Source organism: Rhinopithecus bieti, unplaced genomic scaffold (assembly GCF_001698545.2).
Source record: "Rhinopithecus bieti isolate Rb0 unplaced genomic scaffold, ASM169854v2 scaffold_13349, whole genome shotgun sequence".
Taxonomy (NCBI): domain Eukaryota; kingdom Metazoa; phylum Chordata; class Mammalia; order Primates; family Cercopithecidae; genus Rhinopithecus; species Rhinopithecus bieti.
Window position 1 is genome coordinate 2,846,274 of NW_016807772.1, and position 15,046 is coordinate 2,861,319.

At 38.4% G+C, this 15,046-nt stretch overlaps 1 protein-coding gene across 1 annotated transcript in view; it reads right to left on the reverse strand.

Annotated features, from left to right (window-relative positions):
• Window positions 1-15,046, reverse strand: part of RFC1 (replication factor C subunit 1) — a 76,054-nt gene that overhangs the window by 20,743 nt on the left and 40,265 nt on the right. Inside the window, 7 exon segments of the mRNA XM_017883760.1 lie at window positions 3,300-3,407; window positions 6,444-6,526; window positions 6,529-6,720; window positions 7,335-7,431; window positions 9,428-9,505; window positions 12,582-12,659; window positions 13,549-13,781. Of these exon segments, the coding sequence (XP_017739249.1) occupies window positions 3,300-3,407; window positions 6,444-6,526; window positions 6,529-6,720; window positions 7,335-7,431; window positions 9,428-9,505; window positions 12,582-12,659; window positions 13,549-13,781 (869 nt within the window).

Genomic DNA, 15,046 nt, shown 5'->3' on the forward strand with positions numbered 1-15,046 from the left:
TGGTGTGGCATATCTGAAGGCTACCGAATGCAACTTATAATGCTTAACAAAAATATTTACTGTTTCAGAGGAAAAAAGGAAGAAAAAAGGCAACTCTTGCTATTGTTAAAAAAGGGAAAGTTTTGATTCTAAAAAGCTAAGCCAGTGTGAGCTCGTGCCCTCCTCTCTGCTCATTACTCTATGATAGTAAATCTAGCAACCTGCTAGTAACTTAAAGGCAAGATCATATTATCTCTGGATTGGAAAGATAACTCTCATAATGTGTAATATAAAATAAGAGATACTTGCCAAAGAGAGCTGGATGGAAAAGACATTAAATCTTAATTGGAACTATGTATAGTTATATATTTTTGCAATGGTTCAATAAAATTATACAACAAAACAAAATGAAATAAAAATTGTACATGACATTCCAAGTTACTTAGTACTCTTTTAACAGAGAATTGAGATTCACAAACTTAAAACAGGCTTGAAAACAGCAGCCAACCAAAATTCAAAGACTACCCCCATGTAAGTTCAATCCTTCACCATTCAGGTGAAGAATCTTTCTCGGAAGACAAAAAGAAACAGCTATGAATGTGTTTGGAAAGAAAAGGTTTGACTAACATCTCAGGGTCCCTTGAAGGGGTTCTTGGATTGAAATGATCTACTGTAACACCACAGGAAGTTAACTACTTCTGAACAAACTCAAAACCACCCCGGAAAAATTGCACATGCAAGCCCCTATATCCCATATCCCATGTATCTATTATCTCCCAAATTATCCCCACTATGGCTCTGATTATCTTTTTACTTATCCAGTCTTAGCACTCCTAGCCTCCCTACCAAAACTCTTCTATTCTAGAACTTATCTAAGCTCTTACTCCAGGAGCAGCCAACCACCCTCAATATCCCCAACCTCTTCTCCAACATTCCCTCCATAGCCTTGCCTTCACTGAAACCTGGTTGTCCCCTCAGGGCACCACTTTGCCTGAAGTCCTCTCAAGCAGAACTTGTTTGGTCTCTCATACCCATGTATAGGAGGCAAGACTGGCATCTTCCTGCAGGTTCCCATAAAACCCATTAGCTCCTTAAGACTGACCTTCCCACTCCCCACTCCAGTTCCAGCTACACCATCTCTCCCTCTCTTTATTAGGGGAACTATTAATCTCTATATGTACTCATACATACCAAGCAAACTGAAAATTAAATTTAGACATACATCGTATATGTTTCCACTCCCCTCCTGCCTTCTCAGAAATCTCATACTACAATTGATTCTCCTTCTCCTGCTGGTATAACTTCAATCTCTCCCTTTCTGGTAGGACTTATCCCATTAGCAAAATGCAAGCTTTAAATATCTTCTACCATAAAAATACTTACATCTCCCCCTAAATCCCACTTTCCATTCTAGCTAGAAGTCATTTCCCCTTCTAGTCCTTCTAGCTAGAAGTCCTCCCACTTCTTTCTCCTTCACAGCCAAACTTATCAAAAATATCTACTTCTGCTGTCTCCATTTTGTCTCCTCACACTCACTCTTCCACCCACTTCCATCAGGCTCTGCCTCCACCGTCCTTAGCTCTTGCTAAGGCCACTAAGGATCATTAATTCATGTTACGAAATGCAACAATTTCTGGTCTTCCCTTACCTGGAATCTTAACAGCATGACAGACTTAACCACTCAATCATTTTTAAAACACTCTCTCTTCCCTTTGCTTCTGTGATCCCATGCTTATCAAACTTCTCTCCCACATTTGTAGCTGCTGCTTCTCAGTTTCCTTTTGGTTTCCACCCTCTTCTACTTCACAAAGAAGCAGGGGCCAAGGCCCTCTTCTCTTCTTGGTCTGTACTAGTTTACCAGATGATATTCCTCACTTCATGCCAAGAATGCCCAAGTTTTTCCAGCAAGTTCTGACTTCTGTTCTAAGCTCCAGTCCCACAAATCTGCTTGTCTACTCAGCATCTCCATGTGGACATCTCACATAACCCTAATGCACAGTGTGGCCAACAACAAACTCATTAACATCTCCCCAAACCAGCCCTGCCACCAATCGCATCAGCATCCACCAAGCTGCTCATGCCAATAACAAGATCATTCCCAATACTCTTTCTTCTCACCTTCCACTTCCAATTATCACCAAGTCCCATAGATTTTGCCTCTTCCAGTGAAACCTCTCCACTTTTCGACATTTTCACTGCTCCCCCAGACAAGTCCCTATCACTTCTCACCATCTCTCCTGATGACCTCTGTTTATCTATTCCTGCCCCATCCACTGCACTTGGTACACCAGCAGCCAGAGCAATCTTTCAGAAATTCAAATCTGGTCATATTCCTCCACTTTAAAATTCCTTCTCAGCCAGGCCCAGTGGCTCACGCATGTAATCCCAGCACTTTGGAAGGCCAAGGTGGGCAGATCACCTAAGGCTGAGAGTTCAAGACCAACCTGACCAACACTGAGAAACCCAATCTCTACTAAAAATAAAAAATTAGCCGGGCATGGTGGTGCACGCCTGTAATCCCAGCAACTCCAGAGGCTGAGGCAGAAGAATCGCTTGAACCCGGGAGGCGGAGGCCGCAGTGAGCCAAGATTGTGCCACTGCACTACAGCCTGGGCAACAGGGGCGAAACTCCGTTTTCAAAAAAACAAAATAAAAATTCCTTCTCTTAGACAAAAGTAAACATTAGGCCCTGTAAGATGTGACCCTATTAACTTCTTTGGCCGTTCTCAGCCCTTGGTCACTATGCTCCAACTACCATAATTTTTCTTTCAGTTCCTCAAACATACCATGCAAGAACCTTCCCCCTGCGGGAACATCACCCATTCTGGCCCCTCTGCCCAGACTACCACGCCATCACAACCCCTTCATACCTGTTGAATCCCTTTCATTCTTCAAGTCTCCCTTTAAATGTCACATTCTACATGCCCCACTGAGGACCAGGTTCCTCTGCTATACTCCCTAAGGGCATCTTAGATTTTTCCCTCATAGCACATATCCCAATTATAATTAAATTATTTATTTAATGTCTCTTTCTTTAGGCTGTAAGTACCATGCAAGCAAAAACATTAGTTTTGTCACTGGTATAGTCTCAAAGCCCAGCCTTTCTAGGGCTACTTGTTATTTAAAGGGAAATTTTTCTTAGTATCAAGCAGTGATTCATAACGTGAATAAACATCCCTAATTCTTGAAGATGGTAACTGAAGTTTTTCTGTTGATTATTTTAATTATTAATCCTCTGCTGCTGTAATCATAGTGAATACATACATGGACCCACAAGGCAGAGGACCTCACAGAATGGCATGCCCTCTCAGTACTCTTACCTTTGGTATTTCTTTGGAGCCCAGAGCCTTGGGACCTTCTCGATTTAAGTAGCTTCGATAAGCTTGATAATTAGTGCGTTTCTTTTCAGAATCTTCAGGACTTATAGACTATGGGAAGAGGGAAAGGAAAATTAACAAAGTCATATAAAATTCATGCAAAATTAAAAATACATATCTAGAAATAAATGTTATTTTTATTATGTCACTTCTGTGTCTGGCCGTGAAATTAACAAGTTTTAGCTACACAAGTACTTCCTAACTTACAGATAACTCACTTACGAACATCCCTGCATCAGCGCTTCTCAAAACTTTCCACTCTCTAAAGTCACACACCTCAGGGCAGATTATGGGAATAAGCCAAGTTGCCAGCTCCAAGCAAAGAAATGCAAAAAGTGTTTTACTTTAGAAATTCATCTGAATTTTAAATTCTATTCCATGATATATCCATATATCCATGTTTAACAGGAAAATACATTTTTCCCCAAGTAAACCTGATCACCCGAGAAGATATTCTGTGTTAACCCATGACCTTCCAGGCCCCTAAAGCACCAGCCTGCATCCCTAAGGATGTAAGCATTCCAGTTGGAGAATCTAAACAGTCAGTTCAAAGAAGGGACAAGCTTTACTCCAAAGAGAAGACACATTCTCTATGCTATTTCATCTCTCCCTTTCTACTTTTCTCAGGAGATTTACCACGGGTATATCTCAGAAAATCCTGGGGAACTTTTTCAAACTGTGCATCCCTAGATCCACCTCCAAGTTTCTCTTTCGGAGATATGGGGTACGGCTAGAATGTGTTTATGTGGGGGAAAAATATCCTAGATAGTTCTCATTTAAGAACCACTATCAGGTGTTTGTTATTTTCTACTTTCTATTTTACATTATTTTTAACTTGTAAGCAATCCCAAATCCTTTTGAGAGTAGACAAAATAATAACTTTTATATAAAGAAATGGCTTAACCAATAAAATAGTTTAGCTGGTTTGGCTAAGAGGTTGATAAGCCATTAACAGGCTGGTCCTAGAATCTAACCCTACTTTCTAACAATGGTTCTCCAATGTTGGTGTGTGTTCATATCACATGAGGAGCTTATTAAAACACAACTGCCCACACCACATTCCCTGGCAAACTCCGTATTTTTAACAAGTTTTGCAAGAGAGTCCAGTGCATACTAATATGGGAAAACGATTAATTTATGACACTCATTCTATGAAAAGAATTCTGAATGATAAACAGCTTATAAAATAACTTTGAAGGACACCCATTTTATGAAGTCAGAATTATTTGACCAAGACCAACTAAATGTATTAAATAGACTTTATTTGATGTTTCCAACCAAAACTGCTTAAGTAAAAGTTTTAAGTTATTTCTATTCAACTTCAAAAACTACAGTGAAGAGTATCATTTAAAGATTTCCTCTTTCTTCATAAAAACAGACCGCCTCTGTAAATGGAACATGTTTTAGTGTGCCTGAAGAAAACCATTCATCTACCAGATAAGCATTTAGTGAAGAAAAAATCCGAGACCAAAAAGTTAATTGCTCCTTTAAGCGTATTTATAAGAATTGTCCACAAACAAAAGCATTCTGAAATCATCACCATTTCACTGTTCTGCACTAAAAAATAATGGTGATGACCAGTTAAAATAGGTGATATTCTACTTTTAATCCTAAGTGCCTAAGAGGCATGAATGAATAGTGGTTTCTCATTATGAATTTAAAGTAGTTCCAAATTGGAGATTCAGAGACCGTTCGCTTCTCAAATATATTTCCTAACAAAACTTTTCAAAGATACTCATTATCTCATCATTTTTTCCTTTAAAAATAATTTCAGTATCTCAACACTGTTATATAAGAATAAAAAAGAGTAAATTCAGAACTAATCCAAATAACAATCATTTTAATAATAATAGCTAAGATGGCACTTATTAGGTCCCAGGCACTGCTCTAAGTGCTTTTACATATGAAGTCATTAGGTACTATTAATATTATTCCTATTTTACAAACAGCACCAAAGCAGACAGAAGTGACCAAACCTGCTCAGGGGCCCAGCTATAATTTGAAACTGGCTCCAGAGCCTGTGTGGAACCACTATGTTATACAGCTTCAGAGGACCTGAGTTCAAGGCTGGCCCTGCCACTTACCAGGTGGATGATCTTGGAATAAACTCTTTCAGCCTATTTCCTCGTCTTTACAAGTTGAATAATAAAAATAAATATCTCAGAGGGTTGCTGTGAAAATTATGAGCTACCACATGTAAAGTACTGGCACAATATCTGACATACAATAATAAAAAATATGGGCTTATTTAGCTATATTAATACTCCATATCCTACAACAGCTTCTAAATAAGGTATCTTAAAAATACTATGATGACTTATGGTCGTTAGAAATAAAACTTGAAAACAAACCCAGACTAACACATAGCCCCAAAATACATACAGCAGTCCCCCTTTATCCGAGGAGGGTATGTTCCAAGACCCCCTAGTAGGTGCCTAAAACCACAGATAGTACCAAACTCTATATATACTTACATGTACTGTTTTTTCTATCTAATAACCAAGTCGGCTACCAAGTGACTAACTGGTGGGTAGCGTATCCAGCATGGATATGCTGGACAAAGAGGTGATTCACATCCTGGGTGAAATGAAGCAGGCTGGCCCGAGATTTCATCATGTTACTCAGAAGAGTACACAATTTAAACCTTATTGTTTATCCCTGGGATTTTCCATTTAATACTTTCAGACCATGGTTAACCACAGGTAACTGAAACTTCAGAAGGCAAAACGATGGATAAGGGGAAATACTGTACTCCCTAGAAAGTTCCTACCAAGGCCGGGCGCGGTGGCGCACGCCTGTAATCCCAGCACTTTGGGAAGCCGAGGCGGGCGGATCGCTTGAGGTCGGGAGTTCAAGACCAGCCTGACCAACATGGAAAAACCCTGTCGCTACTAAAATTACAAAATTAGCCGGGCATGGTTGCACATGCCTGTAATCCCAGCTACTTGGGAGGCTGAGGCAGGAAAGTCACTTGAACCCAGGAGGCAGAGGTTGCAGTGAGCCGAGATTATGCCACTGCACTCCAACCTCAGCAACAAGAGCAAAACTCCATCTCAAAACAAACAAACAAACAAAAAAAGTTCTTACCTCTTTTTTAGTTGGAGAACTTTTGGTTTTCTTAGGAGTTTTTGTCTCTCCTTTCAATTCAATGGCATTTTCTTTTCTTTTGAGGCCACGGGCTCTATTTCTTTATAAACGCTCTCTTCTTTTCTTTTCATAATTGCCAGCTTAGAACTGGCCTTGGGAGAAGAGACTTCTCCTATTTTGTCAGCTGATGACTTGGAATGTTGCTGAGGTTCTTTTGAACTTTCATATTTAGTTTGCTTCCTAGGACTGTAGCTCTTTCTTTCATTTGAAAATTGTTCTGTTTTACTAGGAAGAAAGAAAAGATTATGATTGTTGTTTTGGAAAATGATAACCTATATCAACTTTTCTTTCATTTTTCAACTGAGTAATCTTAGCACAGAATATACCCTGAAGGCCCAAAGTCCTAAAGTGTCAAGACCATCTGTTTATAGTAAATCTATAAATGCATTTACTTATAGGACTAAGATCATGTAGACTAGCAGATGATTTGCTATCAGGACCACCGAAGAATAAAACCTACAGGCAATAAGCAAGAGAGCTGAAGATGACCTGGCCAACTATGAGTCAACTCTGAGACTACCTCTGACATGAAAAGCTCAAAACATCTAGTTCTTCATCTTTATATGTTTAAGTCCACATATCGTACTATACTTGGAAATTAACAAGAAACCTGGAGTTGTAATACATTTCTCACAGTAATCATAGAGCAGATGAGCATTCTGTAACAGCTAGTATCCACAGAGCTTTCAAAGTATCTAAGCTGAATATGCTCTAATAGTCCTATGAAATAATGTCTACCTAACAATACATAATTATTGAATAGAATATTTAAACAAGATTATCATGAATTTACTTCTATGAAGACAAGTGCTACATCTTACTTTTTTCTGCTAGTATTACCTTTATGAGGATATTTACGTTTTTCTGCTTTACTTAAATTGGCTTGGACAGATGAAAACGTTTCTCCCTCTTCTGTGTCCTTTCGAGCCTAAACAAATTTTAAAAGTGTCAAATGTAACAAATAATAGAAAAACTATTACCATAAAATCTGTTGTTAAAATCCTTAAAATTTTAAGTTTAAGGGTCACCTTTCAACTAGCAGGACACTACAATAAACTGTCATTCATTCATCTACAAAATTTCCAAGGCAAATGAGGCATGTTTTATTACTTCATGTTACAAATGAGGAAACAGATGAAAGGGTATAAAAATCCGTCTATAAAAAGTATCCCTCTTCATTCCAACCTGTAAATCTGGAAGTAGAAGCCTTATTTCTGCTTCCTTTATCTCAACTCTCAAATTGTTAGTATTAAGCAGTTAAAAACTAAAATCTAAACTTAAAAGACTAAAATAAAAATAAACAAAAGCTTGAAAGGAAAATGAGAGCACTTTCTGAAAGAGAAAAAAATATATCAATTCTTCCCACTGCTCCTTCAAAACTCCATTTTATAAAAAGTTCACAAATCAAGGTGTGTGATACAGTCTTTTAAAGTAATTACAATTTGACTGTCTTCAGACAAAGTAACACTTTTCAAATAAGAAACTCTCTACCACTCCCTACTGTCTTAATACCTGCCTGCTTAGTCTCAGCTCCTGATGTATCTAGGTTTACAACTCCCTGCTTTAAAGAAAAGAAGTAAAATCTTTTGAAGTAGTCACATACTGACACTGACAATTATATTAACAGAATGTGATTCACCAGAAATAAAGTTAATCTACTGGAGATAAATAAAAAATAAAAATAAAATAAAGTCTTGATGTTTTAAAGATTCCCCAAAATAAGGCTGAGGCAGGCAGATAGATCACTTGAGCTCAGGAGTTCAAAACCAGCTTGGGCAACATGGCAAAACTCCATCTCTACAAAAAACAAAAATATTAGTTGGGTGTGGTGACACACGCCTGTAGTCTCAGCTACTTGGAGGGCTGTGGTGAGGGGATCAATTGAGCCCAAGAAGTAGGACAGTCAAGGTTGCAGTGAGCTGAGATAGCACCACTGCACTCCAGCGTGAGTGACAAAGTGAGACCTTGAAAGAAGAAAGAAAAAGATTCTCCAACCTCAAAATATACTCATTATTATATGAGACTGTCATAATATAGATCTTAGAGTTAACTGATTAGAACTGACAAAACTGTGCTTCCTGAAAAGACAGTGATTAATATTAAAATTATTAAACTGGTGTTCCAAAGGAATTTTTATGAGCATTATTTTCTGAACAAGTACATAAGAACTCCTATAATAAAGAGTAAGGAAAAGGTAAACTGGGCGCAGAAGCTCATGCCTGTAATCCCAACACTTTGGGAGGCTGAGGTGGGAGGATTGCTTGAGCCTATGAGTTCAAGGCTTCAGTGTGCTATGAACGTGCCAGTGTAATCCAGCCTGGGCAACAGAGACCTTGTCTCTTAAAAAAAAAAAAAGAACTAAAAGGCCAGGCATGGTAGCTCACATCTATAATCTTAGCACTTTGAGAGGCTGAGGCAGGAGAATCGCTTGAACTCTGGAGTTCAAGACCAGCCTGGCCAACATAACAAAACCCCATCTCTACAAAACATACAAAATTAGATGGGTGTGGTGGCACATGCCTGTAGTCTCAGCTACTCAAGAGGCTGAGGCAGGAGGATCACTTGAGCTCTGGAGGCAAAAGGTGCACTGAGCCCAGATCACATTCGGCTGCACTCCAGCAGAGACCCTGTCTCTAAAATAAATAAAATAAAATAAAATAAAGTAAAATATAAAAAAAGAAAAAGGAAAAGATATAATTCTTTGTTTTGAGATAAAAGGTTCTGGTTTGCTTTGATGCTGTCACCCTTCTTTTAGGAAGAATAAGTTTCTCAATGAGCCTCCCCAAAAACATTTTTATAAATCAAAATAATTTAACTTCTTTCTGGAAAAGTTATTCACATTTTGGCTAGAGCCTAGAACACGCAAGTATGAACACTGATCTGTACGGTATATTCAGAATGCAAATAGCCCAACATCATGCCACCTTTTTGGTCTTGGGTTCTTCATCCAACATGGCTAATGTTCTGGCAAACTCTTCATCTTCATGCAACTGCCTCTCCAGCTGTAAAATGTGTCAGCAAAGTGAGTTGAGTTGCTCTTTTTCTTTTTGTAAATAAAAGTTTTCAATGTCAGATTCATATATTTAGAAGAAACTAGAAAAACATTTTCCAGAAAACAATTATGACATTTTCCCACTCAACATTAACAGTCAAGTATCACAGGTTTGTTTCACTAAAGCTGAATCAGATTTTGGAACACACAGTTCTGGTTTTGCAGGGATGACAGATAAAGTGAGCATATTTTTAAAGTCATATTTCTTACTTATAAAACATTAGGTCTGTACTTTTCTCTTAATGGTCCTTATGCAACACAGCTTTCTTATTTCTATTTATTGTCTAAAAAGACCTCTGAAAGGAATCTCAACCTAACAGGAAAACACAATCATCTGGGGAGCACAAAAATAGTGAATCTAAGACTTTAAGACAATTATACAGTTTTTTTTTTGCACATAAGTAAGCTATATATAAATGTAAAATCACTTTTACTATCAAACTCCTATTTTCAATTACTAATTCAAATGCATCTGTTCTCTTTTGAAAATTTAAGTCATCATATCAGGAGTTCTAACATGTTAATATAACACTCCGACGTTCTAGTTATCTCAGTTATTTCGAAATACTTTCACTTTCAGCAAAATGGAGCTCTTCCAAAAGAGACTATGTAGCAGTAGAATATCTTTCTCATTATAAACCAAATGGCTGTATACCCCCTGGTAAAATGGCCTTACGTGATATTCAATAAAAAACACCATACATTATTCAAACAAAGAAAAGGACTTCAAAATCCACTCAATCTTTTAAAAGAGAAAAAAAAGAAGGGAGGAAAAACTCTTAGAGGGATAATGAGGAAAGACATCTTCAGTCATTAACACCTAAAAGTCCTTAATCAGATTAATAAATTACCCAAACAAGATTCTGAAAGAATGTGATAAAAATGGAAAAATAGGAGATTATGATACAAAGTACCACACCTGGTTTGGAAAGGATTAGGTAACCCTCTAGTATTTGGATCAGATAAGGAGAAATCAGGTTCCTAAAAATTACTTCCTAGTTTGACCTAGGCTACTTGCGCTACCTTGAGTCATGTGGATACTTGTTTGTAGTTTATGTGATTCAGTGTGATCAAATAAGATAGAAAAATATTTTGAAAACACAAACTATAAACTGCCGAATAAAAAGTGAACAATCACAAACAATATTGTTCTCTCACAATAATACTTATCAAGAGCCCATTGTATGCCAGACACTAAGATAAGCACTGATATAACAATGGTTGAGTGAGAGACATAAACAGTCCTGGTGAGGGGACCTCAGAGCCTATACTTTAATAGTAGCTATGACAGCGTGACAGAGTATATCGGAGGGGTTTCTAATATAGTTAAGGTAGTTTGGAAAGTGACACTTAAGCTAAACAAGACGAAGGGAGTTCAAACAGCCGGCAGCTAAGCCCGGAACCTCTGAGAGAGATGGGCGCTCCTCCCTGAAATACTTTATTTGACTTCTGTAAGATATCAACCCCTCCTATTGTTCCTACTTCACTAGCCACTCTCTTCTCTCCTTTGCTGGATCATCCTCCTTTTCCTGACCTCTAAATGTTAACAGTGGCCCAGGGCTCAATCCTGAGACTTCTTTTCTTTTCTATTTGCATTATCTCCCCAAGATCTCACCCAGTTACACAGGTTTAAATATTACTCAACTGGTAATGATTTCCAAATGTCCATCTTCAGTTTAGACTTCTCCCCTGAGTTCCTGACTCTTCTACCCAACCACCTACTCTGCATTTCCATTTTGAAGTCTATTAGACATCTCAAACTTAACTTGTCCAAAAGATTTCTCTGAACCAACCTGTTCTGCTTCCCGTGTTCCAGCCTTAGCAAATCATATCACCATTCACCCAGTTATTAAGGCCATAACTGAATATTTTTTTCCCAGAGACAAGGTATTGCTCTGTCACCCAGGCTGGAGTACACTGCTACAATCACAGCTCATTGCAGCCTGAACCTCCCAGGTTTAAGCAATCCTCCCACCTCTGCCTCCCAAGTATCTGGCACCACAGGTGTGCACCACCGTGCCCAGCTAATTTTTGTATTTTTGGTAGAGATGGGATTTCCCTATGTTACCCAGACTGGTCTTGAACTCCCAGGCTCAAGTGGTCCTCCCACCTCAGCCTCCCAAAGTGCTGGGATTACAGGCGTGAGCCACCATGCCCAGCCTCATCTGTGAATCTTCTTCCCTCACACCTTACATCCCATCTGTCAAAAACACTTGTACCTTTCAAGGTACATTCAGATTACGACCACTTCTCACTGCCTTTTCCTATTACAAGCTGGCATCTCTCGCCTACCATTCAGTCTGCAAATTGATCTGCTTTCGATCTTGCCCCCACCATGAACTATTAACATCATCGAAGCCAAAATAATTTTCTTTTAAGATCCATCATGTCATGTCACTTCTCTATTCAAAACTCCAATGGGGCTGGGCATGGTGGCTCACACCTGTAATCCAACACTTTGGGAGACTGAGGAGGGCACATCACTTGAGGTTAGGAGTTTGAGACCAGCCTGGCCAACATGGTGAAACCCCATCTCTACTAAAACTACATAAATTAGCCAGGCGTAGTGGTGGGTACCTGTAGCCTCAGTTACTGGGGCAGGTGAGGCAGGAGAATCACTTGATTCCAGGAGGTGGAGGTTGCAATTAGCCAGATCGTGCCACTGCACTCCAGCCTGGGCAACAAAGCGAGACTCTGTCTTCAAAAAAAAAAAACTCCAATGGGTTCCATTAACATCCTTTTTGTAGGTATCAAAGACCTATCATGACCTACAGGATTTGCTACTAGCCATTTCTCCAAAATCATCTCACAGCATCTTATCAATCTTCTCTAAAAATAAATCTTTCAGTAGTAAATAATTCTCCCCGGTCTCATTATTTATCTTGTATGGAAATTTAGATTTTCATTTATTAGATTTTAACTTATTTTACATGTAACTTCCAATGAGGTTCAATTCAAAGTCTGCTTGGACTAAATAGCTAGTCACAATATCAAGTTACTAATGATTCTAAGCAAAATGCCAATACCTCCGCATCTTCATCAAGCTGTAATTGCTTGGCGATGGCTTCATCATTTAATCCAGACTCATTTGTATTTTGTGAAAGCTATATTTCAAAGAAAATCAAGCAAAATCAGCATAAACCTTAAGTGAAAAATAAGGCACTTTTTCTTTACTGCTGCTGATTAAACACACCAATGAGAGATAAGTGTATCAGTAACAGCTGCAATGTACACCAGCCAGAAAGCCAAATCTATGGCTACTCCCTGACCATATCCAATTCCCTAATAAATAAATAGCCTATAGACAGACCTGTCTCACTTAGTTCTATTGATATATTCAAGAGAAGTACCAAAAATAAAAATTAAAAAAACCCAATCCTGTAGATTAATGTCTTGGCTTGACAAGTAGTCCAGAACACCGGCAAACCAATATGTGAGAATGATTACGTTGTTCTATGGAGGAAGTGATCAAATCAACAAACACCCACTATGGGGCAGGCTTTCTTTAACTCAGGGGACTACTTTCACCATAATTTATCTGGTATGTCTGTTTCCTAAATGGCCAGAAACAGATGAATCCAATATCTGTCAAAGTAGCGAAGGTCAAAAGTGTAGCATAGGTATGCTCTATTTGTAAGGACTGTATTTATTATCTCATGTGGAAACAAATTTATTTCTAATATTGACTGGCTGAGGTCAACAGTAAAATGAGTTTGCATTCTGAGAACTCAATTTAAATTCGAATAATTACAGTTTTTTCTTACGGCTTAAAAGATCTTTTCCCGCTTTCAAGAATTCAAAAACTAAATATGTAACATTCTAATTTCCTCATCCTTTAAAATGAGGGCAATACATTTTATCCATAATCATAGGAAAATTATTTTAATTATTAAAACATGTTGACCTGTTTACTACATGCTAGTTTCTCCTGTTATTAATATTAGTGAATGGGTATAAATCCTGAGCATACTTGCTTACCTGTAGAACACTTACCTCTTTTCTTTTGCTTGCCACCATCTTCTTATTAGATCTTTGGACACTTCCAGTTCCAAAATAATCAAGCACTGATGTGGGTGTAAGTTTTATTGGTGATAAAGGCTTATTCTTGGTCTTAGTGTTTTCTTCATTCTTTTTCATGTTTGATGTTCCAAGATGACTATTTGTAGATCTTCCATTCTCTTTTGATTTAGAGGCCGCCGCCTTACACATAAAGTCATCTTCTTCATCTTAAATGAAATGTAACCAAATATTTTTTATAAAATATCAATTCAGTTATACAAAGCAAACACTTCTACCAGCTTTATAAAAAGTATATAAGAGGCTACACGTGGTGGCTCATGCTTGTAATCCCAGCACTTTGGGAGACCAAGATAGGAGGATCATTTGCGCTCAGGAGTCCGAGACCAGCCTGGGCAACATCATGAAATTCCATCTCTACAAAAAAACTATCAAAAAATTAGCCAGACATGGTGGTGCACACCTCTAGTCCCAGCTACTAGGGAGGCTGAGGCAAGAGGATATAAACCCAGGAGGTTGAGGCTACGGTTAGCTGTGATTGCACCACTGCACTCCAGCCTAAACAACAAAGATCCTGTCTCAAAAACAAAATAAGTATACAAAAACTTTGAGATGCTAATAACTTTTTTTCCTTCTATCTCCTAAATTCAACCATCAGCCCCACATTTACCAGTGCCAGGCCTGTAATACACTGTCTCCCCCAATTACTACCGAGAATACACAAATATTTACTGAGCACCCATTATGTACCAGGCACTTAAGATACAGCAGTGAATAAAAAAGACAAAATTCCTGCCCTCGTGGAACTTGAAGTCTAGAAGAGGAAACAGATATACAAATAAACAAATATACATTGTCAAGTTAAATGTTCTATGAATAAAAAGTAAAACAGGGTGAAACAGGGTGAAAGAATTAAAGAGTGATGAAGGCTACTCTTTGAGAAAAGGTAGTCAGGGAATGCCTCTTTGATAAACAACACTTTGACAGAGGCCTGAAATGAAGATACCTCAGGCAAGAATATTCGGGCAGTTAAAACTACAAATGGAAAAGCCGAGATGGGAGTGTGCCTGGAGTTCAATGTGGCTGCAGCGCAATGCAGAGGCGTGCCAGTAGAGTTCGGGTGAAAGAGGTAGGGGCCAAATCCTGGAGGACTTTCTAGGCAGTAGGAATAATTTTAGTCTTTTATTATAGAATGGGAATCCACTGGAGAATTTTGAGCATAGTTTGTGACCCAACTTAACGCCTGTCCTTTGGAGAACACACTGAAGAGGGGGGAAAGTAAATGCAGGGAGACCATTTAGAAAGCTACTGCAGTTCCAGATGAGATGCGGAAGGCTTGGACTATGGTGGTATTTGCAGAGGTGGTAAGTTGTCAAGTTCTAGCTATATATTGCAGGTGAACCATCTACTGATATCTAACCATTCATTTAAGATCATAAACTCTTTGTTACATTTTATTTTCTAAAAGTTTCCA